Here is a 24,772-nt window from a genome sequence, read left to right as displayed (position 1 = left end):
TTTAACCTTCTCTCAAGCAATGAGTGAAACATCTCTTGGGAGTAACAGAATGAGACAGGCCGCTAGCAGCTCAGCTGCAGACACGTAATTATTCTGCTGTCAGTGTAGATGATGGTCAGATTCACAGGTCAAAATGCAGGCCTAGATCCTTGCTGCCATTAGGACAGATTCTGTGGTCCTCCCAAAGCTCAAAGCTGGCCTAAAGCCACCTTACCCCACCTACGGGAGTATTACCACAGGGAATAGCACAGTAGCTGCTGTAATGGCCCCTTCTCCAGCTGGTGCAGAGATGTGACCAATGCTCTTTTAGCCCCAGTAATACCTGGTGCCTGGAACAGCCCCTCCAGGCTGACGACAGCAGGTATAAATTCATGCAGGCCTTAGGGAAGTGCAGGGCTGTCCTTATGAATTTGGGTGCTCTCTGCAGCCTCGGCACCTGCACTCTTCCTCCCCAATGGGGAGCCGAACAGCAATTCTGCAGGATGGGTGGCTGTGCTCAGGACTGTGGGGGCAGGAGCAGGGCAGGGAGGCTGGTGGGGGAACAGGTGGAAGGGGAAGCTGTGCAGCCTACCAGAGCTGTGGGTCAGGAGGCAGAACAAGAGGCCAAGGGATTGGAGCCACTGGAACTGAGGGGCCATATGAGCAAGGTGGGGATAGGGGGTTGAGAGGCAGAGCTGGGAGTGGAGGGCTAGGGGTTTGGGCCATGGGGCTAGGAGGTGGAGAGAGGCACAGAGGGGCTGTGGGGCTAAGACGTGGAAATGGGGACAAAGGAGCCAGGGGACTGGCACCATGGGGCTGGGAGGCAGAGCTGGAGGACAGGCAGATTGGGTGGCAGCATCCAGGAGGCAGCGTGCAGATCAAGGGACTGGGGCTGTTTGAGGCAGCACTGGTGTTCAGCTGTGCTGGGCATACACATGTGCAGTATAGGACACTACTTAATTCGGGGCAGAGTGGTGCCCTATACAGCTGCATACTCTGGGTATGCCTAGAGATGGCCCTGAGGCAGTGATTCCCAAACTGTAAATGCTCCTAGGCAGGTAGGTAGTCCGCTGTGTCCGACGATGTCTTGAGCTTTCACAGGCTCATCGGTTGTGGACTCGCATATGGCTGAGGAGTCACCATATGCTCCTATTGATCTCCCTTACTCCTAATAATGGGCAGATGTACCAGTGCCAATGGGGGCGCCCTGTGAGTTTGATTTAGCACACCCCTCATAGGCACACTAAATCAAACTCTGAAAGATGGACCACAGCAGGCTTGATCTTCCCAGCAGTAAAGGACCCTAAGTCTCATTTCTCCCCAAGGAAAGAAGTGCTGCGGCCCACTCCCTAGATGTCCTCTCTGATTAATTTTTTTAAAATACGCTTTCATCCTTACCACAAGTGTAATTAAGTGATAATGTTACATCCTAGAAGGATGTGGTTGTTGCACTGACACACTTACAGACACTGATTAAAGATGTAAGGGTTGTGGTGGAAGTTTTAAGGTGCTCACTTGTCATGTGAGGACAGACTGAATTAGTGAGCATATCTATCTGCAAGATAAATTTACCTAAATCCTGTGACTCACACACACACACACACACACACACACACACACACACACTCTATAGAAACAATTAGCAAACCAGTTTGCTTGAATCAGTTTTTCAATTGGATCTCACACTTACCCCTTGCTTTCAAAAGCAACGAAAAGATAACTCAATCTCATAGAATTAGCCATATTACAAATGCAGCAGGCTTTTCGATCCACTCAAAGAAAATAGCTAATATAGAAAATTTTAAAAACGGTGATTTCATACACGTTTTTCAAGTGTAAAGCCCTTTGAAAATGCAAAGGACAAAACTTGCTTTACTGAACTAATCATTGTCTAAATCTGCATTAATTTTTCATTAGCATTGACTGGACATCTCTCTACCTGAAAATTCCCAACCACAGCATATAGAGTTTGCTTTAATCTGTGTAGGTGAAGTCTGGGACAACCTATAGTAAAAGATAGGCCAAGATCTCCACTCCATTGGTTCAATGAAGTTGCCTCAGTTTTTCCACCACTGTAACAGAATTAACAAGAAAGACTGACGTCTTATGGTGATTAGCTGATGCTTCACTTTATCCAGTCTCCCTCCCCATTACAAGCTATGAAAGCAGGTTGACAGAAACAGATGACAGCATTAGTAAAGTTAGCAGCTTTGCAATCCCCTCCACTGGCTCAATAATGCCTCTTAAGTCACTCTAAATGAAAATATCAGACCGGGGCAATAACTGACTTAAGAACTCTGCTAATTTTGACTCCAAGCCACTGCTAACAGAATGAAAGAACAAACTCTTCAACCTTTGTAAAACACACTGTTAAGAGAGTTTCAGGCAGTGGTGCTTTTCTATCACAAATCTATAGCACTGAGCAGCTTTGCCATTCCTCCTTGGCAAGAAGCAGCACCCAACAAAAATTCCATGTGCAACCTCTCCTACATAGACAGCAAACTGCTATTCCACCCCAGTTCCGTTTCCATGTGTACTGCCACTCTGCATGTAAAATTATAACCCGCTTACCTAACACTTTACAGCACTGAAACCATTAGAAGGGAATTCAAACTCCGATCAGCCTATACAAAGCATTAGCCCCAGTACTGCTACATTCTAACTATTCCTGCTGGGGACCCAAACAGCTTAAGCCAAATAGTGGGCACTCTTTTCATTCATTTCTCACTGAGGGATACCCAGTAGCCCCTTATGGTACCTCTTTGTTTAGAAACAACAAAAATTATGTTAAGAAAAAGGAAAGTGGCAGAATTCAGGAGGTTAGAGAGGCAATCAAAATAAAAAACTCAATAGTATTAGGGGATTTCCATTATCCCCATATTGACTGGTTACATGTCACCTCAGGACAAGATGCAGAGATAAAATGACTTCTTGGAGCAGCTGGTAGAGGAAGCCACAAGGGAAGAAGCAATTCTTGATTTAGTTCTGAGTGGAGTATAGGATCTGGTCCAAGAGGTAACTGTAACAGGACAGCTTGGAAATAGTGACCATAATATAACAACATTTAACATTCCTGTGGTGGGAAGAAAGTCTCAGCAGTACAACACTGTGGCATCTAATTTCAGAAAGCAGAACTATGCAAAAATGAGGCAGTTAGTTAAACAGAAATTAAAAGGTACAGTGACTAAAGTCAAATCGCTGCAAGCTGCATGGAAACTTTTCAAAGACACCACAGTAGAGGCCCAACTTAAATGTATACCCCAAATTTAAACACACAATAAGGCTGTGTCTACACTAAAAAATAACTTTGAAGTTGTTTAATTTGAAGTACAACTCTGAAGTAAGCAACTTCGAAACAGAATGTCTACACACACCCTACTTCAAAGTTAAACTTCAAAGTACAGCACTACTCCATTCCTGGGAATGGAGTAAGGACTTCAAAGTTGAGATCCCTACGTCAAAGTTAACTTCGAAGTAAGGGAGAATGTGTGTAGCTTCTCTGCTGGCTACTTTGATGTAGTGCCTAACTTTGAAGTTAGTTCCTTGTGTAGACGCACCCTAAGAGACCCAAAAGAAGAGCCATGGCTTAACAACTATGTAAGAGAAGCAGTGAGAGATAAAAAGACATCTTTAAAAAGTGGTCATCAGATCCTAGTAAGGAAAATAGAAAGGTGCATAAACACTGCCAAATTAAGTGCAAAATTGTAATAAGAAAAGCCAAAAAGGAGTTTGAAGAACTAGCAAAAACCTCAAAAAGCAATAACAAAATGTTTTTAAGTACACCAGAAGCAAGAAGCCTGCTAAACAATCAGTAGGTCCCCTAGATGATCAAAACAGAAAAGGAGCACTCAAAGATGATGAAGTCACTGCAGAGAAGCTAAATGAATTCTTTGCAACAGTCTTCATGGCTGAGGATATTAGGGAGATTCCCAAACCTGAGCCGTCCTTTGCAGGTGACAAATCTGAGGAATTGTCCAAGACTGAGGTGGTTTTGGAACTAACTGACAAACTTAACAGTAACAAAGTCATCGGGACCAGATGACGTTCACCCAAGAGTTCTGAAAGAACTCAAATGTGAAACAGTTGAACTATTAACTGTGGTTTGTAACCTATCCTTTGAATCAGCTTCTGTACCCAATGACTGTAAGATAGCTAACATAATGGCAATATTTAAAAAGGGCTGTAGAGGCAATCCTAGCAACTACACACCAGTAAATCTAACATCGGTACCAGGCAAACTAGTTGAAACCATGTAAAGAATAAAATCATCAGACACACAGAAGAACACAACTTGTTAGGCAAAAGTCAACATGGTTTCTGAAAAGGGAAATCAAGTCTTACTAATCTATTAAAGTTCTTTGAAGGGATTAACAAACATGTGGACAAGGGGGATCCAGTAGATACAGTGTCCTTAGAATTCCAGAAAGCTTCTGACAGGGTCCCCCGTCAAAGGCTCTTACATAAATTAAGTTGTCATGGGATAAGAGGGAAGATCTTTCATGGATTGAGAATTGGTTAAATGGAAGTAAACAAAGGGTAGGAATAAATGGTATGTTTTCAGAATAGAGAGGGGTAACTAGTGGCATTCCTCAAGGGTCAGTCCTAGGACGAATGTTATTCAACTTATTCATAAATGATCTGGACAAAGGGGTAAACTTTGAGGTGGTCAAATCTGTAGACAATACTTAATTGCTCAAAATATTTAAGACCAAAGCAGACTGTGAGGAACTTCAAAAGGATCTCGCAAAACTAAGTGACTGGGCAACAAAATGGCAAATGAAATTTAATGTGATTAAATGTAAAGTAATGGACATTGGAAAAAATAACCCACACTATACATACAATATGATGGGGGCTAATTTAGCTACACCCATTCAGGAAAGAGTTCTTGGAGTCATCATGGACAGTTCTCTGAAAGAATCCATGCAGTGTGGAGGCAGTCAAAAGAGCAAAAAGCATGTTAGGAATCATTAAACAAGGGATAGAGAAGATGACGGAGAATGTCTTATTGTCCTTCTATGAAACAATGGGACGCCCACATCTTGAATACTGCATACAGATGTGGTCACCTCATCTCAAAAAAGATATATTGGCATTAGAAAAGGTTCAGAAAAAGGGCAACTAAAATGATTAGGGGTTAGGAAAGGGTCCCATAAAAGAGAGATTAAAGAGACTAGGAATTTTCATTTTAGAAAAGAGGAGACTAAGGGGGGATATGATAGAGGTATATAAAATTATGAGTAGTGTGGAGAAAGTGAACATGGAAAAATTATTTACTTGTTCCCATAATATAAGAACTAGAGGACACCAAGTTAATTTAATGAGCAGCAGGTTTAAAACAAATAAAAGGAAATTCTTCTTCACACAGCACACAGTCAAAATATGGGACTCCTTGCCAGAGGACGTTGTGAAGGCTAGGACTATAACAAGGTTTAAAAAAAGAGCTAGATAAATTCATGGAGGTTAGGTCCATTAATGGCTGTTAGCCAGGATGGGTAAGGAAAGGTGTCCCTAGCCACTGTTTGTCAGAAGCTGGAGATGGTTGGCAGGAGAGAGATTGTTACCTGTACAGTTCACTCCCTCTGGGGCACTTGGTATTGGCCACTGTTGGCAGACAGGCTACTGAGATAGATGGACTTTTGGTCTGAACTAGTATAGATGTTCTGATGTTTTTATAGCGAGGGATAGCTCAGTGGTTTGAACATTAGCCTGCTAAACCCAGGGTTGGGAGCTCAATCCTTGAGGTGGCCATTTAGGGATTAGGGCAAATAGATGTCGGGGATGGTGCTTCGTCCTGCCGAGGGGGACTGGACTAGATGACCTCCTGAGGTTCCTTCCAGTTCTGTATGTGTATTTGTTATGACCTAGCTTATGGAATCAGGGCTCTTACATTAAGTCATCCTGAGGTTGTTTCTAGACATTACATGCAGATGTAGAGGAACTTATGCTAGCAGCCTGACATTATAATATGATAACAGATAACAGGAGGGATTAGGCCCATGACAGATGCCATCCTATGGGGAAATCCCTAGGCACAACCAAGCCTGAGTGAAGAGCTTAGGTTGCTGTTTTGATACCATTATACTTAAGTTAACATTAAACATAAAGGCCAGGAATGGAGTAAATCTGGACTATATCCCGTGTCACGCCCACCGAAGAGGCGGGCAGGGCAAAGGGAACAGTTGCCCCTGGTCCTGGTATTTCTAAGGGGCCTGGACCTCTGGGGCCCTTTCAAACACTATGGCAATGCTGCTCCGGCAGCCCGTGGCTGTGAGGGAGGTGTGTGTGTGTGTGGGGCGGGGGCAGTGCTGCAGTTCGGGCAGCACTGAGAGCTGACTGTCCTTGGCCCCACTCCTTCAGCTCTTGGCACTGTCCCTTCTGGGGCGGAGAGCCAGGCCCCTTTCCCACCTTGCCCCAGGGCATGCGACAGCCATTGGCGCCGCTGTCCAGCGTGCAAACAGTCTGTTCAAAAGCAGTGCAGGGCCTCCACCTGCTTAAAACTATTGACGTAAATAATCCATGAAAAGATCCCTTCAAGCACACTCTGAACCACTGTTTAGGACTGCGTTCCCCATTTTACTTGCAGCTCTTGTTCGGAAGGCACCTGGTCAAGAAGCCACGCTGATTCCCAGAACTGTTCTTCCAGGGAATGACAGGACCGTCAGTCAGGAGGAAGCTCATTCCTCTAGTCACAGTGCAGGAAGAGCTGCAAGGCTTTGCCTCTGCTACCATGAGGGTTAAATATCAGCTGCTCCAATATCCAATGGATTTCTGTTACATTTAAGAGCTCCATCTGTAACTGAGGTCATCTGCAGCAACTCCGTATGCACAGGAGCAAAAGGAACTTCCACCCTCTCAAAATGGGCGCTTAGCTCTTGTGCGTGTACAGCTGTGTTACTGCATTCTCTTAGGTGGTGGTTCTTGGGACCCAATCCTGGTCATTGTTCTATGTAGGACAAACCACTGTGGCTGTGCAGAGCTGCACCGATATATCGGAGGGGTCTTACACGAGGACATACAATAATACATAGGGTTGCAATGTTGGATTTTTTTAGGAAAGCGATTTTTCTGTAGCATTAACTGGCATGACTGTAGTAATACACAGTGGTATTGACTTGCTTCTAAACACAGTTACACTGGAAATGCTACAGCTCTTGTGATGTTATATATAATACCACAATCCTTCTTGGGAAGTGCAAAGTACAGCAAGGTCTCGACCTCCCGAAATGGGAGAAGCCCCTATTCCAAACCTAGCTAAAATGATTTTATACCAAATGTTAATTCACTGACACCGGGACATCATTTGGCATTTTAGCAAAGCAAGCTGCTCAATAAAACCTGTGCTGTCAGGGGGGCTGTACTGGCTCTTCTATTTCTCAAGCTTTTTAAGTATGCAAGACAGCTATTTAAAATCTTTTCTTAAAAACCCAGGCCTTCCAAAAATACCAAACAGCACGACTGTCAGTGTTGTGCACAGGATGTCCACTGACACCAATGTTGTTGTGGGCCAAGTCTCCATGCAGCGCCTCAAAATCCTCTCTGTTGCATGACTGAAGAGACACATTTTTATTTATGGAAAGAAGCCCCATTAGGCTCTTCCACTGATCTCTATCAGCTTCATGCATGAGCTCTGAAAATTGCACAGTCAATAGAAGAGAAAACACTGACTGTTTTATCAGGTAGGGTGGGGAAATCTAGGACCCACAGTCCGGATCTAGCTCATGGCTTGCCTGGATGAAGCTCAGGGCTCCCATTCAGCATCCTGCCAACTGTGGGGTGGAGGATGTGGCGCCCAGAGTCAGGTAAGCGAGGGTTGGATTTGGCCCTCAGGCTCTTCCTGGCAGCAGGGAGAAGGAAAGAAGTGACTGCGCATGCAGCCGTGCCTGCTCCCCCCAGGTGGGGGAATGGCAGCACAGGGAAGTGCTGCCTGGAGGCTCCCCCCCACCGTTCTGATTGGCCAGAATTGCAACCAACAGGAGCAGCAGGGGCCAGAGTCCAGGGGTAGCCAGGGCAAGGAGGGTGGGAAACAGGAAGCCATGGTGTGCCCTGGGGAGCTGCACAGGTAAGTACCCCCATTCACCCAGATCTCCTGTCCCCAGCCTGCTCCTGCACCCCCTGTCCCACCCAGCCCCTCCTACCCCAACTCTCTCCTGCACCCTCCCTCCTGTACAGCCCTCATGCCTCAAGCCTGCTTCCAGGCAGCTTCCGTCCACACTAAACCCTTCATTTTTATCTCCACCCCAACGAAAGGGCAAGATCCACACTAGTGACAATACACAAGAAGGGAAATGCATTGGAGTGCAAGACCTACAGAATGATTGTCCTAACGAGTCACCTAGGCAAGGTGCTGATGAGAATACTGATGGAGAGACTAAGATTGCAGATAGAAGAACATCTAGCAGATGAGCAAGTGGGGTTCAGGAAAGATAGAAGTACCATACATCAAATATTGGCACTAAGATTGATAGTGGAGAAAACTCAATGAAAGAACAAGAACATATACGCTTGCTTCATTGATTTTCAGAAGGCATTTGACACTATAGATCAGCAAGTGACTTGGGCAGTGCTCGAGTTGTACGGAGCGAATAGCAAACTGATACAGTTGTTAAAAGATATCAAAGACAATGCACAGGCAGTGGTGAGAACATGCAGAGAGTTGGAAAGTTGGTTGAGAAGAAGTAGAGGTACAAGACAAGGAGATACGATGTCACCAAGTATCTTCATCATGCATCTAGAGAGAGCAATGGACAAGTTCAAGGAAGAGGTAGAAGGGATCTCTGAGCACAGAGTAAGAATTAACAACCTGAGGTTCAAGGATGATATAGTTATCATTGAGGAAGAGGAGGAGAAGCTAGCGAAAATGGTGCAGGTGCTAAATGAGGAAGGGAAGTGGTACGGACTGAGTATGAACATCAATAAAACAAAAACAATGGTATTTGGAGATAATGAAATAAAAGAAGATCACTATAGATGGGATTGAACTGGAGAATGTAGAGAAGTTCACTTATCTGGGGAGCAATATGATGTATTATCTAGACTGTAATAAAGAAATAGCAAAAGCAAGAGCGAGTTTGAAGGTGATGGATAAGATCCAGAAAAGCAAAGCGATTGGCTTAGGAATGAAGCTGAATGTCTTGAAAATGCGTGTATTCAGCAGCATGTTGTCTGGATGTGAGACATGGGTGATAACAAAAGATTTGAAGAAAGAATATTGGCATTTGAGAGGAGTTCTTATAGAAAGATCCTGAGAGTAGGATGGATGCAGAAAATCACCAATGAGAATTATATAGGAAGATACAGCTGAAAGAGAACCTACTGCAGAAGGCTATGCAGCAGAAGTTACGGCTACTTGGGCATATTGCAGAATGAACGATGAATGAAAAAGATGAAAAAAGATGAATGAAAAAGATCAAGACCCTGACATTCAGCGTAATGGGTGGTTTGAATAGGAGAGACAGACCCCACAGAGAATGGGTACATGATAAACTAGATTGGTGCGGAGCTAGTCTACAGAAACTAAGCCACTCTGCACTGTACAGGGGAAGAGGGAAAAAAATAGAGAGAGAGTCATCAGACACCATCAGTTGCTAAGCCCATGGTTGTTGACGATGATGATGAGAGCCTAGCAGGCCTCACAAAAGGTACTAGCCCTGTCCACGTGTTTTTTCTGTTTTTGCTTCTGACTTGTACGGCCCCTGACTGTTCCCCACAGGTGTTCTGTGAGCTGGAAAACAGGCTGGAGAAGAGAGTCATCAGGGTTAAGCTACTCTGTAGTTTCTTAATTGAGCAGCCTGAAATGTTCACCTATTTGAAAATGACATTTTTTAAATGACAAAACATTAATAAACTGGAGGAGGAAGGTGAAGGAAGCTTGGCGCTTACAGCATATTGCAACTTCTACGTCCAGAAGAAGCAGAGATCTCCTTGCATTCTTGAGAGACAGAGCCTTCTCATTCACCCCAGTCTTAACCCTGAAGCTAATTCAGAGGGACAATCATTTTTGATGCAAGGCCACTGCGAGAATTTGCTAAGTGGTCAAGGGCCACACTCATCCTTGATATTATTGAAGGAGTGGGGGTTCTGGGATGGAAGTCAGGTGCAGACGAGAGCTTGGACTAGAGGACTGGGGGGAGTTTTGCTGAAGGAGGGGGTTGTGACTGGTGGCAGGGGATTGTGGCGTAGTGTCTGGGAGGGGGTTGTCATCAGGGGCAGTAGGAGGGGGTGCAGAGGTTTAGGTTGTGACCTAGGGCAGGAGGTGTTTGTGACCTGGGGCAGGGAATTGGGGTCCAGGAGGGTTGCAGGTCCTGGGAGGGGCTGGGATGCAGAGGGCTTAGGTTGCCACCTGGGACAAGGAGTTGGGGGCAGGGTGGGGGAGAAGCGTCAGGTGCAGCTCTGTCTGGGAGGTGCTTGCCTTAGGTGGCTCCTGGACAACAGCCCAGTAGGACCCTGCCTGCCACAACCACACATGGTGCACAAAGCAGCCAGCTGCAAAGGCCATGTACCCCCGGCAGGGGGACGCCATGCACTGCTCGCACCACAAGCATGTCCCAGGCAGCTCCCATTGGCTGGTTTCTGGATAGTGGGACCTGCAAGACTGTGCTAGGAGTGGGGCCAGAGCATGCAGCACACAGAGATGCACATGGTCCCTGCAGCTGGCTGCTTTGAGCGATGGGGGCGCACAGGCAGGCAGGGAGGGTCTCACTGGGCTATGAGATGGTGGTGAGCTGGATCGGCAGTTTGGGGCTCGTTGGGCTGGATTCAGCCTGTGGGATGAGCTCATTAGAATGCATCAAAGGTTTGTATATAGAAGCTCTAATCAAGTGGCATTTTGTTATTTGAATTGAAGTTCATATGTTGATTAATGGCAAAGGTCATTCACTCAGTCAATCAGTATAATAAGGAGCAGTTTGAGTAGGATAGGCAACACATGGAACACAACTGTGCCATCTACACAAAGAAGAAATTGAGCCCCAAAACCGTTAGTATTTCAGTTCCTAAATAAATCAATACATTTAGATGCCTGTACAGAAAATGTGGAATACATGCATTTAAATCACATGCAACCAGTGCCAATAATTACTCCTCCCAAGCCACTACATTTTAAATTCTCTCAGTGCAAATTCCCACCCTTTTTTCAACCTACTCTCTGCTTTGCTGGAGTTCAACAGATTTCAGGCTCTGTTGGACCCAAGGGACGGAGAGGAGAAAAGCACTCGAGGAGCTGATCTGCAGCACATGCCTAAGGTCAGGGCACTGGGAACAATTTGTTTCAGGGGCAGCTGTTTGACATTGTGACTTGTGATGCAAAAAATCAAGATATTTTGATTTACAGAGAATCATAAACAAGAAACTTACCACATAGACCAGAAACTGCCAGCTAACTAAATAATTCTGTATTTTAGTTGCCGTGAGCTCCTGGGTTACATGTGGAGCAAATGTTACCAACAAATATGTTCCTGCAATTGCCAGGGTTCCACCTTTAAATAGAAACAAACGTTGCTTTTACATAGCATATTTTTTCTCTAATTTACCCTTCAAGCCCCTTTGAAAGTAGCTTCCAGCATGAAGTTAAGTCCCCTTAATCAGATATACAATATATATAGTTTTCAAATAAAATCTAGAAGAATTCTGGAAAACTCCTTCAGAAATGTAAAGAAGCATTATCAGCACTTTTCTGTAGTTTTCTGAAATAGGACCCTGGTTCAGCAAAATATTTAAAAACATGCTTGGCTTTAAAAGCAAATGCCAGACAATGGAGAATCCCTTATTTCTGTTAATCATGACCATGTCACAAATGAGTGTCAGTTAAAAGAACATGCTGTTTATTGAGGCAGGGGAGATTCTCAGTCAGTGTAAATTAACGTACCTCTTCTGAAGTCAAAGTAGCTACATCTATACTACAGTTCTGATCAAGGCTCTCTGATCAATCCCTGACTCTTGATTTAGCAGGCCTAGTGAAGACCTGCCAAATAGACTGCAGAGCAGTCTGCCATTGACCCTACCCATCTACCCTGGACGAGAAGAGTACGGGAAGTCTGCTGGACAGTTTCTCCCATCCATCCCCCATGGTGCAGATCTCGCAGTAACTCGACTTAAAGGACACTGACTTCAGCTACGTTATTCACACAGTGGGAGTTGTGTAGCTTAAGTCAACTTTCTGCTGTAGTAGAGATTCCAGCCTAGAGATTCAATACCTACAAAAGCAACGCCGTAGTTAAGCATGAAGCTGACATGGAGCAAAACCTTTTGCCATGCCCTACCATCCTCACAGATCTGTTTCATAACAGGGCAGAGATGATTTGCAAGAGGTTACTCAGCTATCTGATTGTGGAGGCCCCTTTTCAAGGTCAAAATTGTATTACTGTGTTTTTAATAAAAGTCTGGAACTTCTGCCCTGTGGACAGACAGCCAACTGACAAACACAGATGTTCCTGGGGAGACTTAGAAGTAACTAGGCTGATTACTGAGCTCAGAAGCAATATTGACTAGCTCTCTCTTACCTAAACCAATGTAGTTGTTTTTAAGTTGTCATTACACATTCTTGGGAACCAGTAAATCAATATGGAACATGAGGTTTAAAAATACAAAACAAAGCACATCGGCAGGACATTGCTGGCACTGCTACAGCATGGGGGTTTCTTTGGAAAAGCAGAACTGTTCTAAATTTATGTGCCTGCCAAAACATCACCATATTTCCCATTACACAGCTCATTCCTATGGAATGCAGCAACATTGTTAAATCCTTCCTGCAAAGTCAAACTAACAGAAATAAAATAAATCAGTGCTGAATGCTAGTAAAAGCAATGTGCAAGTATACGGCAATGATCAGTTGAGGGAAGCAATCTCAGTGTATCAGTTGAGTTGGAAGATTAGGATCCAAAACCTAAGTAAATATTATGGTTGTTGGAGCAACACTGAACCTCTTTCTCCAAAATGTGCACAACAACAGCTGTGCTATTGTTATCACACTATGGACAAAATCCTGCTCAGCATGCCACCTGAGTTATATGTCCCCACAATATCAAGGGCACCGTTCACTTGGGTAATTCAACTGGGAAAGCATGGTTTAAAAAGCAAAAACCAAAATGTGGTTGCCTCTCTGCTAAAATGCTCAATTCCTTCAAGGCTATAAAAGAAGAATGCAGAGCAAGTCAGTTTTGAAACACAACTAAAATCTTTGATGCAGCCAGAAAGCCCATGGCATTCACAACAAAGACCAGGTTCCCCAATAAGACATTTGACAGCATGATTAGCTGAGCTGTTGTTTGGAATGACTAAGTTAGTATAAGAGTATATAGGTGTCGTTTTTTAAATGATGATTTAATTTTTGTGTAATACCTACACGGTAGAATAACTCCTTTAATCTGAAAGAACAGTTCATCATATAGAGGTTTTTACTGAATTTGCCTCATGTTCAGAAAATATCAAAGTTAAAAACATGCCCTGAAAGAGTGAACTTCAGTAAATAATTTCTACCATATGTAAACACTCAATTATAGTCCTAAGGGTAGAGGATTTTGGATCACTGTCTAATTTCATATGCAAATACGGTTTTCCTTCCGATTGTGACATGGGCCCAATTTTTAAAGTATAGGCCTTTATGCATTTGCTGGGGCAAGAGTGGGGAGTTTGCATTTGAGAGTTCCAACTTTCTAAGAATATGGACCTACACACGTGTGTGACTTACCTAATATATCGCCGGCCCTCATCACTTCTTTTAAGAATAAGACAGAAATAAACGCACTACCTAGGGAAAAAAAAATGTTTATTTATACAGCACTGTATTAAAATAGGATGAGCCAGCCACAAAACACATCCTAACTGCCATGATAGCTGCAGCATGCTTTTTCCTGCAGACCCAGAAGTTCAGTGCTGTTGTAGTATGATCAAGACACTGAGAATATGGGATTCTGGAGACAAGGAAGTTCAGATTAACACCACTGACTTTAGAAGAGCCTCCATTTTTGTTTGGGTGTAACCGAAAGCTGAATTCAGTCTTTAGGGTTGGTCTACTGCAGTTTTTTGTACCATTTGAATGGTATCCATTTAAACAGATGCAGTTCAAGAACTGCAACCTTCCCCCACCCCCACCCCCACTCCCTGCCCTGTGTGGACTTTGCTTACGTAATATCACTACAACTTATTCATCAGAAAAAAAATAAAGCAGCCACAAAACTGAATATAAACCAGTTCTTAGGTTCTGGGCCCAGCTGTGCCCTTTTCATAGCCATGCATGACTCTGTATCTCTCTGGGCCTGTTTATTCATCTCCACAGAGGTATGATACTTCCTAAAGGTATACAATTGCAGAAGTACCTTGAAATCTGTGGATGAAAGTCATTATATACACATGCAAACTAAGACAAGTTTCTGATTTGCACTACCAACTACGAACCTGGTTGTGATTGCTAACATTTTAAAATTAAACATGGAATATGCCTTCAGAACTAGGTGCTTTTTAAAGCTCCTGTGACGAGTAGGAAAGAGAGTCTTAAGGCTTCTGTGAGGATGGCAAAGTCAGGAGTACTGGGAGAAGTCAGTCACAACTCATTGCAAGCCACATCCTTTTTGTTCTGACAACCAGCTCCTTTCCTTGGCCAGCGCTCCCGTTTCATCCCTCTACCCTCAATGCCTGCTCCCAGCCCTGCTTCATCTGGGGAAGTGGCAGTGGGTGAGCTGTTCAGAGCAGCAGCAGAGCCTGAGGGAGGAGACTTTCTGGCAAAGAATCCCGAATGGACCCATTGGGAAGTCAAATAGGGACTGGATGAGTCAAGGTTAGGAAAAGCACAAAATTGTTGACACCCACAGGAAGTGGGGTTCTATTCTCGTCTACAGTTGGCGAGAGGGCCTATGGAGGGGAGAACTTAATGGAAACTTCTCATTTAAGAGAAAGAATAGACAGAAACTTGAGGAGAGAAGTAGGCAGAGCTGATGCAAGGCAGAGACAGCTGAGCACATGGAGATATTCCAAGAATGATTACAGAGGGAAGGGATGGAAGAATGACCTTGTGCCTAGAGCACAGGATTCTGATTCAAGAGACCTGGGCTCTATTCCTGGCTATGCCATAAACTTCATGTCTGACCTTGGACAAATCAGTTAACCTCTCATTGCTGATTTCCTTGCCTCAGTATCTCCAGTTCATGGAAGACAAAACCAATCTCCTGTGCCGATATGCCAAGTAAGTTTTGAGCACTGACAAAACACTGCAAAATCTTTGGCTAAAGGAATGCAAAATGTTGTTAGTGGCTTTGCTCTAATGCTTGTCCTAATGCAGGGGTGCATACAGTGGGGGGCGGGGCCCCTTGGGGGTGGCATGAAATTTCATAAGGGGGGCTCAGCACAATTGACTGCTGGGTTTCAGGATCATCCAGCTCATTAAAAAGGTTAAAATATGTTACTGGTTTTTATGTATGTATATTCACATTTACATACCAAGCAATAAAGTTTTTACATTCTACACTTACTTTCTTAGACGTGACAAAGGTTCTCCCCCCCCATATGAACATAACCAAAATTTCCATCGGTTTGGATTACATTAGGCAGGTTGGAGGAGGGGCCATGATAATTGCAGGGGTGAAAAGTGGGGCCTCATGTAAAATGTTTGCTCAGCCTTGTCCTAATGGTTGCAAAATGTGATGTCTGCATATGCTCAAACACAGAAGGAAAAAAATATCCAGCCTGATGCACGGTAGATATCCACATGCATGACAAAGAAGGTGTAACCAAATTCTTGAGTTGTAAAATATTCATGGGAAAAAAAAATCAGGAGATAGACCAATCAGCATTCACCAGCTCCTCTCAACTTGCCCATTTCGTGGAAAGTCTCCCAACATTTTTTTAAACACTTCAAAGGTAAATGGCATGGAAGGTTATTGGCAAGCCACTAATAATGGTAAAAGAAACGATTTCTGAAAATGCATCTTGAAAGGATACCTATGTAACTGCTTATGTTTGCTTTGCACAACATTAGGATGACATCTTTGCTGAACAAAAGCACTTTGGTATCCAAGCAACACCTTGCAAAACCAGAGCCAACCAACTAACCTCCCCCGCTCTCCACACAAAAAAATCTGGAAAAAACAACATGGGAGGATGCCCCCACCTCCCCACCCCCAGAAACTGAATTGCTCCTCTCTTTCTCTCCCCACAATCACAGCTGTTTCAAATTTCTTATCTGGCCATCTACCTAGACAGTTGCTATAACAACAAAGACCCGTTGCTTAATGAACTGATGCTTCAGTAATACAAGGGGTCTTTTGAGCCTGTGATCTTGACATACAAAATCTCTCTCTCGGATCTCTCATGTTGAGTAAAATTTCCCCTGGGACTCATATAACTGATGAGTGCGAAGGTGAGAAATTAGGCCAATTCTGGCAAGAAACACTCTAGCAGTGGTGCTATTTCCATTGGCATCAACACGTGCCCAGACTTACATTGGGCTCTCTGGTCTTCTTTACAGAGACAATGCTTGATCTCAAAATCTCAAGCACCGTTCTTGATGGTGGTTCTCCAGCTTACCCGATCCTCCGCCTGCCTCTCCCAGGTGCCAGCGTCAATGTCACACTTTATCAAGTGTTTAGCAAAGTGTTCTTAAGGATGCCTCTGCAGTCCTTCCTCTGCCCACCATGAGACCTCTCTCTGCTCCTCTGCTGAGTGTAGAGAATCTGCTTTGGCATGTGTGTGTCAGGGTCCCTGACAACATGCTCAGACCATCATAGCTGTCTGTAGATGATTGTTCCCTTGATGCTGCAGGAAGCAGCCTCTGCAAGGAGGATAATGTTGGTCCATCTGTCCTGCCATGTAATGACCAATAGTCTACTCAGGTACCTTTGGTGGAATTTCACCAGGTCTTTTATATGACTCCAGGAAAATGTCAACAGCTTCCCCTATTTGGGAAGCTCTGTCCAGCAACACTGACACTGATGATGAAATCCACCACTGAAACTCTAGTGCCAGTGCAGCTCATGGACGTTTATGCAGGCAAGTCTCTGATTACCATGATACTGAGGCACAGACCAAGATCAATACCTACTATGCTGTGATCTGGCTATAAAACAAATATGTTACATGAAAAAACCAAAAGATTTGTCACCTACCCCTTGGAAGGCACTGAGTACTTCTTGGAAGATGCTAAGCGTCCTCAATTCCAGTGGAAGTGAATGGGGAAGGGAGGATTCACCAACACCAGCAGAGGATAATAAATGTTAGACCCTGATTCTTCAAATACACATGAGCAACTTTATATACAGAAGCACTCCTACTGACATCAGTGGGACCACTCAGAAGCAGCATTGTTAGCTCTTGCAATTTTATCATGAGCATTATAAAATCATGCGCTTTTCTTAAAGCCACCCCTCCAGGGGTCACGGGATTGTGAAAACTCCAGCTTTTTTGCAAAAAGTTTCTAGTCACTGAGGGTACGTCTACACGCAGCCAGGAGGGTGACTGCAGCACATGGAACTGTACCCGGGCTTGCTCTGCTCTAACTAACTCAAATACACATAACAAGGGAGCTGAGGCAGTATGGTCTCAATAGTGGGTATGTAACTGAGCAGCTGCCATCCCCACTGCCACAATGGCACAGCTCTTGTTATATAAGCTAGTTTTGATCCAACTAAACGCAAGCTAGCTTGGGTACACCAACACATACTGCAATCACACCTTCTGTACCCCTTAGAAACTTCTGAAGACTTTGTCGTAATGCTCAGCACTGAGTAGAATCTGGCCTGGACAGAGAAAGATCTTATTGATTTAAAAAAAAAAAAATCTAAAGGAGTTTTTGAGTTCCATTCTTCCCTGGGTTAGACATTAGTAGGAGCTGGATATACAATGGAGAAGATAGGCCCTATGAAAAATATGGCTCCTTTCTGAAGCCTTAACAAACCCAAGACTAAGTCTTCAAAACCAGTGTTGCTACTGTACTGTAAAACTTACGATTTGCTGCAGTATTAGAGTCATGCTGGACAAAGCTGCTGCATACAAAAGAAAAAGGAATCTTAATTCAGGGGCTTAAATTGTTCTGTTGAAATACCCTTGCCTTCTCGTGCATTAACATAATATGGGATGTTTTGTACTAGTTATGGCATCCAAATTCCAACTCCCTGAAATAAATGTTTGGAGGACACTTTATCATGTACAATAAGGACAGGTCTACACTACTGGGAAAAGTTGATCTAAGCTATGCAATTTGAGTTACATTAGTATTGTAATTCAAGTCATTACAGCTTAGATCTACTTACCACTGGGTTCAGCAAACTGAGTCAACGGGAAAGACTCTCCCATTGACTCCCTTACTCATTTTGTTCTGGTGGAATACCAGAGTCAGTGGCAGAGTGACGGGCAGTCGATTTAGTGAGTTCACTAGACCCCCAGTGGATCAATCGCCAAAGTGTCAATCCTGGGTAGAGTGAAGATGAGATGAGCCCTTAGACATTTAACCAGGAAAAGGTTATTTGCTTGCTTTTCTGTGTCTGATTATCTTCTATTATACGCCTTTTGCAGCACAAGTAGAAATGGAGAATAATTTTAAATTTGCCATCTATTACTAGCAAACAATTGATAGTCTGAGCAGCAATCGAAAAACAACTGTCATTTCACCGATATGAAGAATGTAATTAGATTTGGTGTAGTTTTATTTTTCAAAAAGAATAATACAGAACTGCAGAAGTCAGTGGCAGAAAACACATTAGAATGTCCCATCCATTCCTCAGTCCATGCAGGGTTGATTCCTGCAGCACCTCTTCTAGTGTTTAGACCAATCTAACTTTAAAAAAATCCAAGTGATGAGATTTCCAAAACTATGCCACACTGTTAGGCTGTTTCTCATTTATTAATCTTATCCTTTTCTTAAGGTCATCCCTTTACTCCTATTGATATTACCATTTACTACCCTAAATAATATCTCTCTTCTTTATGTTTATAACTTTTAAACATTTGTACATTGTCTTTCCAGATTCTTTTACATACCTTAGACTAGCTCTTTTATTTATTTTTTAAATAGATCACACACACCCACACACTGCTTTTGTTGCTTTGCCGTGAACTCTCTCCCACTTGTCAATATTTTTCTAGCAATGTGTGATACAGAACTGAAGTACTGACTCATACTCTCTGTCTATTAAGCCCGGTTAGAGCAAATGTAAGATCAGATTCGTTAAGTAATGGGACATTGCAAAACCTACAGTTTTAAGTTATGTGACTAACAACAATTTAGATTAAATGTAAAAGCGTGTTTATCTGGCAAGAAGCCCTTTTGTTTAACTTTTGTACCTTTCTCCAATTGGGCAATGGAAACCCACACTATCAATTTAAATCTCAAGAGGCAAAACCTCAGCTAATGTAACTTGTCATAATCACACTGAAGTCAATGGAATTGTGATAATTTACAGCAGCTGTCTTCAGGTTCTCACACCACAGAGGAACCAACTTTCTTTATTTTTGTTGTTCCTCAAGGATGAAAACATAACTTTTGGTTTTATTCAACCTTTTGAATAAGTCCTAAATCTTTTCATTAAGCACGGACTTTAGATATTGCACAGGAAAGGGCAGAATTACAAAAAAGAACAGTGACCTTTCCCTATCCATCACATACTGAAAATGTACTGTGCCAAGTGGCAGAGGCAGAAAGGGAAAGATGGTGGACAAGAGGTCAGAAGAAGGTCTTTTGCACGCCTAGCTTTTTCTTCCACTATCAGTAACTAAAATATTGGAGGCTGCTAGCAACTGTTATAAACTGTATATTTTAGTCAATTCAAGATGCTGAATTACATAAGGTCCCCAGAAAACACTGGGATTGTGTTCTTGAAAAGCATGATGCACACTGAAATTACATGTACTGGGGACCTCCCTGTACAGTACTGTACTACTGGCCACCCCATGTCCTCCTGCTGTCCTCCACTCCTGCCCTGTCGCTTCCTAACCAGCATCTCCAATTACGCCTGTACCCCGCTCCTCCTCCTCCCACAGACATGAGAACTAGAGGTGTGGGTGATGCGGTACCTCCAGGTTTTCCATGGGGCCACTCGTCTTGCACCAAGGCCTCCACCCCCAGTAGGCCCACGCATGTGCCCTGTACCCAGGACTCCACTCCCCAGCCCTGCATCCAGGCCTTGGATCCTGCTCACCAGGCTCTGGCCCTGCCCACAACTCTAAGCCTGGGGCGAGGGCCAAAACAACATTTTGTGGGCCCTGGAGCCAAATATATTTGTGGGTCTTCAGACAGTAATTATCAGCCCCTTCAGAGCCTGGGTCTGGTGTGGTAGGGCTGCAGTGCGCCCAGTAGTGAGCCTTAGAGACATTTTTCATTTTCAGCCACACATCTGCAAGACTGTATGTGCTGCTGCACACAGCTTCCTCAGCCCCCCAACGTTTCTCATGGAGCTGTACAACCATGGGGGTTTAACAGTGTCCACAGTGAGCAGAAGTTTCATAGGGGAAACTCCCCACAGAATTATTTCCCTCCTTATTCAGGCCTTCTGTAATCCTGTCCCTAGGATCACCCTATTTCACCAGCTACTGTGTGTGGTGCTGGTCTCAGCTCAGTAAAGTTCCACAGCCAGCAGCAACCTGACCAGTTCAGACAAACCCCTAGTGCAGCACTCAGTAAAGGGGCGTCATTTTCAGGTTGTGTGACTGGAGGATATCTGGATCCATATTGTGCAGCTAGTAACAGAGAGATAGCCGTGTTAGTTTGTATTCCATCAAAAACAAACAAGCAGTCACGTAGCACTTTAAAGACTAACAAAATAATTTATTAGGTGATGAGCTTTCATCAGACAGACCCAGGCTATGATCTGAGGAAGTGGGTCTGTCCCATGAAAGCTCATCACCTAATAAATAATTTCGTTAGTCTTTAAAGTGCTACATGACTGCTTGTTTGTTTTGATATTGTACGCCTGTTCCACATAACGAGGCAAAGTTGAGGTGCCTTTGTGGTTCTTTCGTTTCATTCTCTGTTTCTATGGGGAAACCACCAGTGCAATATTACTGTCTTCTTTTTAAAAGATGAAAAAAAAAATCAGGATTTGACTCTGGAGAAGCAATGTTACAGCAGCCCGTATTAAACATGGGCACTTCTGTCCAAAGGAGGAAGGCCAGTGCTCCATTCCCTTTCTGAGCATTGGAGAAATCTGGCAAGGAAAAGCCCATTTCTGCTTCCATTGCTATGGAAAGAGTCAAACCCTCCCACGTGCCTGGTATTGCACCTCAAGCTGCCCAGGCTCTTCAACAGCACTGTCCCTCCTTCAGTCATCAGATTAACCCTCCTGGTGGGATCCACATACCTCCCTTGCTAGGCTTTAGACAAAGGTGCATTGTCCATTCAGTCCACCCAGTTCCTTCTTTGGGGGCAGTAAACTGAAGCCACTAGCACCCCTAATCCAGTGTGGAGAATGCTTCTGCGGGTCAGAGCGGGGCCAAGGCTGCCTACTCCCCTGTGCACAATATTCTCCATTCACAGCACCACCCTGTTCCAACAGCCCATACACAGCAAGCTGCGGAGCATGGTTCACAACGGCCGCCACTTCCCCTCCCTTCCTTTCCTGTCACTAGTGGCCCATGGCATAATGGGAAATGTAATTCCTTCCCTGCTCCAGGGCCACCTCTCTAGGCAAGGAGCTGGCCAAGGAACTACAGCTCCCAGAATACCTTGGGCACCCATCAGGCTCCCACTGCACAGCACAGCACAGCAGGGAGAAAGGGAGAGAAACAGGGCCCTTCTGAGCTTGGGTCTGGTGCCAGAGAACAATTAGCCCAATGTTAAATCCACAACCGCTTGGTGCTCTGGTCCCAGTTGCCAGCCTTGCTTCCCAGGCGCCGGCCTTGTGTCTGGGGCCCTGCACCCAGGGGTCTGCTCTAGGGGAGCTGGACAGCTCTCTGTCTACTTGTCCTACACTCAGGGCCCCACACCAAGCCCTGCATCACTGGACCCTGCTCCCAGGGTCCTGGCTACTACTTCTGTAGCCAGAACACTGGTACTGGCCGCTCAGGCAGAGTACCAGTGGCAGGCCCCATGCCTGGCACTCCACTACTGGCCCTGCATCCCCAGCCTTTTTCCCCCTTCTTCTTTGGGTTGCCTCCCCACCCCCACCCCCAGAGACAAGGCACTGCTCCTGGACACAGCTGGCACGCAGTGCATAGAGGGAAAGGGCTGTCTTTCAGCATCTCCACTAAAGAGTTCCAGCACCACTACCCTCTCCCGCAATGCAGCTCCTGCATGCTGCTGAACAGCTGATTGTGGCAGGCAGAAGGCACTGGGAGGAAGGGGGAAGGTGTTGCTCAGTGACCCTGGGGGCTGCTGGTGAGCACAAGTTCAGTACTATATAGTAGGTGAACATGGTCTGATTCAGAACGGTCCCGATCCACGTAGCTCTCATGTGCAACTTACAGTACAGCGCTGCAAACGACGGCTTTGCAGACTGGCACCAATGTGAACCAAAACACTTTCCTCTACTGATGACAACGGATATGCAAAACAACAGATAAGTGGGAGAGGTGCAATGGGGACTCCCTCTGCGAGCAGGCATGCAAGCAAACAAACAAGAAAGGGGATGACACACAAAGCCATCGTATTCCGCTATGTGTCCTTGTAGAATGAGAAGGATAAATTATTTATAATTTTTTTTTCTGAAATAAGACTCTCTGGTGACTATCCCAGGGCTGCTCTTAGCTGAGTTCTCAGAACTGCAGGTCCTCAGTGAGCACAAGGACGTTATATAATAATGAAAGGGAGAAGAGTTGGACCATGAGAGACAATGTTCTTAGTCCATGAAAAATTCTGAGAACCTGTTCCCTAAAGAACTTATTTTGAATGACACCATCTTTAAAGCAGCAGAATTAAGTTCTTGACCCAAAGCCATTTGGAATGGATATATGAAAATACAAAAGCACCTCACCAATGCCAACCTTACTGGATTATGTAAAACCCATTTTTCATAGTGATAAGAACTCTCTAAAAGATAGCTTCTGACTGTCACAGCCCTTTCCTTATTTCTGACCACATTTTCAAGCAGAAAGGGAGAAGAAAAAGCGTCCCCCCCATTTGAAACACAAGCTTCAAAAACATAAAAAGCTATTTTAAGATTTATTTTTAAAAACATATTTGAAATGTCCTGTTCTCTTTCCTGAGAGAAGAGAACAGCTGTCTGTTCAAACTATTTAAAATCCTGAACAGATGTAATAGCTCACATCATTGCAACTGTTCAAAGACTATTCCCACTGTGCCACTCAAAAATGTGGTCTGATCTTGGATTGAATTTATTAAAAAAAATTATTACAGGGTCAAATCCTGGCCCATACCTTCTCAGGGCCGGGTGCCCCACAAAAACAAAACAAAACCCTCACTAATGTCACCAACTCTAAGATCGTGCACAGTTTTCACTTTAATGTGAAACAAAGTACAACGTGGTGGCACACATCAAACCTAGTCCTAGGTGCAGGTCTGTTATACATACTGTAAGAATATAAGAAGTGCCAGATTCTTTTATTTTCTAGATTCATGAGAGGGATGATATTTAAAAAAAAAAACCTACACATGAAGAGCAGAGTTAAGGTTCTCTGTTCCAATAAACTTGGGAAATTATTTGGAGCGTTTCTCAACCTTAACTATAACCTATAGAGAGCAGCACATTCAATTTCAGTGCAAAAGTGAAACCAACTCATGTATGACCCCCTCCAAACTAGCTGAAGTTTAATGAGAAAAATATTTGTTCAATTGGAAGACTGTCTTCTTAAGTTACTTTTGCCCAGTTACTAGCAGAAGGTGATATTTGACTTGAAAGTAGGTCCTGAAATTCACAAAATAGTTACCATGGCAGTAGTTTCAATCAGAAGTCATCAAGTGACAGAAAACATTACTGGAGGCAATGATTTCATCAGCACACTGATTCTTGGTAGTTTATTTCTTCTTTCTTGACATTTGCAGTTTACTTCCCCTTCTTAAACATTGTTGAGAGGTTTCTGAACTAAATTCCTTGGGCTCAAGCTAAGTTATGGAGAAACAGGTAGAGGTTCAGTAATGCTACATGAATGTGTTTGCTGGACAATAAATAATTTCATAGTTCTATGTTACTTAAGAAAATGGTAATTTGAGTGGGTAGAAGTGAAACAAATACACAGGAAAACCCCTCTTTATGTCATTTCGATTTGCGCGTTACTTGGATTAATGTAAATTGAAAACTTGAATGGCAGGGAGCTGGGCACCAGGCAGCTCCTGGCTTCCCTCTGTTTGCTGACTCCTGCGCGGGTCAGTTTCCTGGCTCCCCTCCACTGCCAGCTCCCACAAGGAGGGGAGCTGGGAGCCAGGCTGCCACCTGGGTCCCAGCTTCCCACCACTCCTGGGAGCCAGGACATTGACTAGTGCAGGAGCACTGGTCAGTTTCCTGGCTCCCCCGACTTGCACAAAATTTGCCTGATATATGGCTGCCGGGGAACGCAACCTACACGTAAGTTGGGGGGTTACGGAAAAGTGTTGAAAGGATTAGGCCCTTTCCCATGGGTGTGCGCGCGAAGGGTGAGAATGTACCCCACCAGTGGCCTGTCCTGCCCCTTCTGTGCTCTGTCCCCACCCTGACTTCTGGTCCCTCCCCTGGCTGGGAATTACCAGGGCAGGGGGCACCAGTAACCTCAGGAGACCGCTTTGTGGCCTCCCTCCCTCTCCTCTTCCCGGACTCACCATGGGGCACTCCTGATGGCTGAGGGAAGTGGGTCAGAAAGCCATGGCAGAGCTCCACGTGGTGAGTGCTGGGTGGGAAGGGTGCAGGGAGGTGATCCCTTGCAGCTGCTGCTGATACTGCCT

At 44.4% G+C, this 24,772-nt stretch overlaps 1 protein-coding gene across 3 annotated transcripts in view; it reads right to left on the bottom strand.

Annotated features, from left to right (window-relative positions):
* Nucleotides 1-24,772, bottom strand: part of NIPAL2 (NIPA like domain containing 2) — an 85,224-nt gene that overhangs the window by 24,979 nt on the left and 35,473 nt on the right. For all 3 annotated transcript variants that reach the window (XM_074986886.1, XM_074986885.1, XM_074986887.1), the window contains exons 4-5: nucleotides 13,667-13,726; nucleotides 11,335-11,456 (exon numbers count right to left, since the gene is read on the bottom strand). In XM_074986886.1, coding sequence (XP_074842987.1) covers nucleotides 11,335-11,456; nucleotides 13,667-13,726 — 182 coding nt within the window. The remainder of the gene's footprint in view (nucleotides 1-11,334; nucleotides 11,457-13,666; nucleotides 13,727-24,772) is intronic.

This window comes from Carettochelys insculpta, chromosome 2 (genome assembly GCF_033958435.1).
Source record: "Carettochelys insculpta isolate YL-2023 chromosome 2, ASM3395843v1, whole genome shotgun sequence".
NCBI classification, from domain to species: Eukaryota; Metazoa; Chordata; order Testudines; family Carettochelyidae; genus Carettochelys; species Carettochelys insculpta.
The sequence above is the reverse complement of the archived record's forward strand: the minus strand, read 5'-3'. Positions and strand labels throughout refer to the sequence as shown.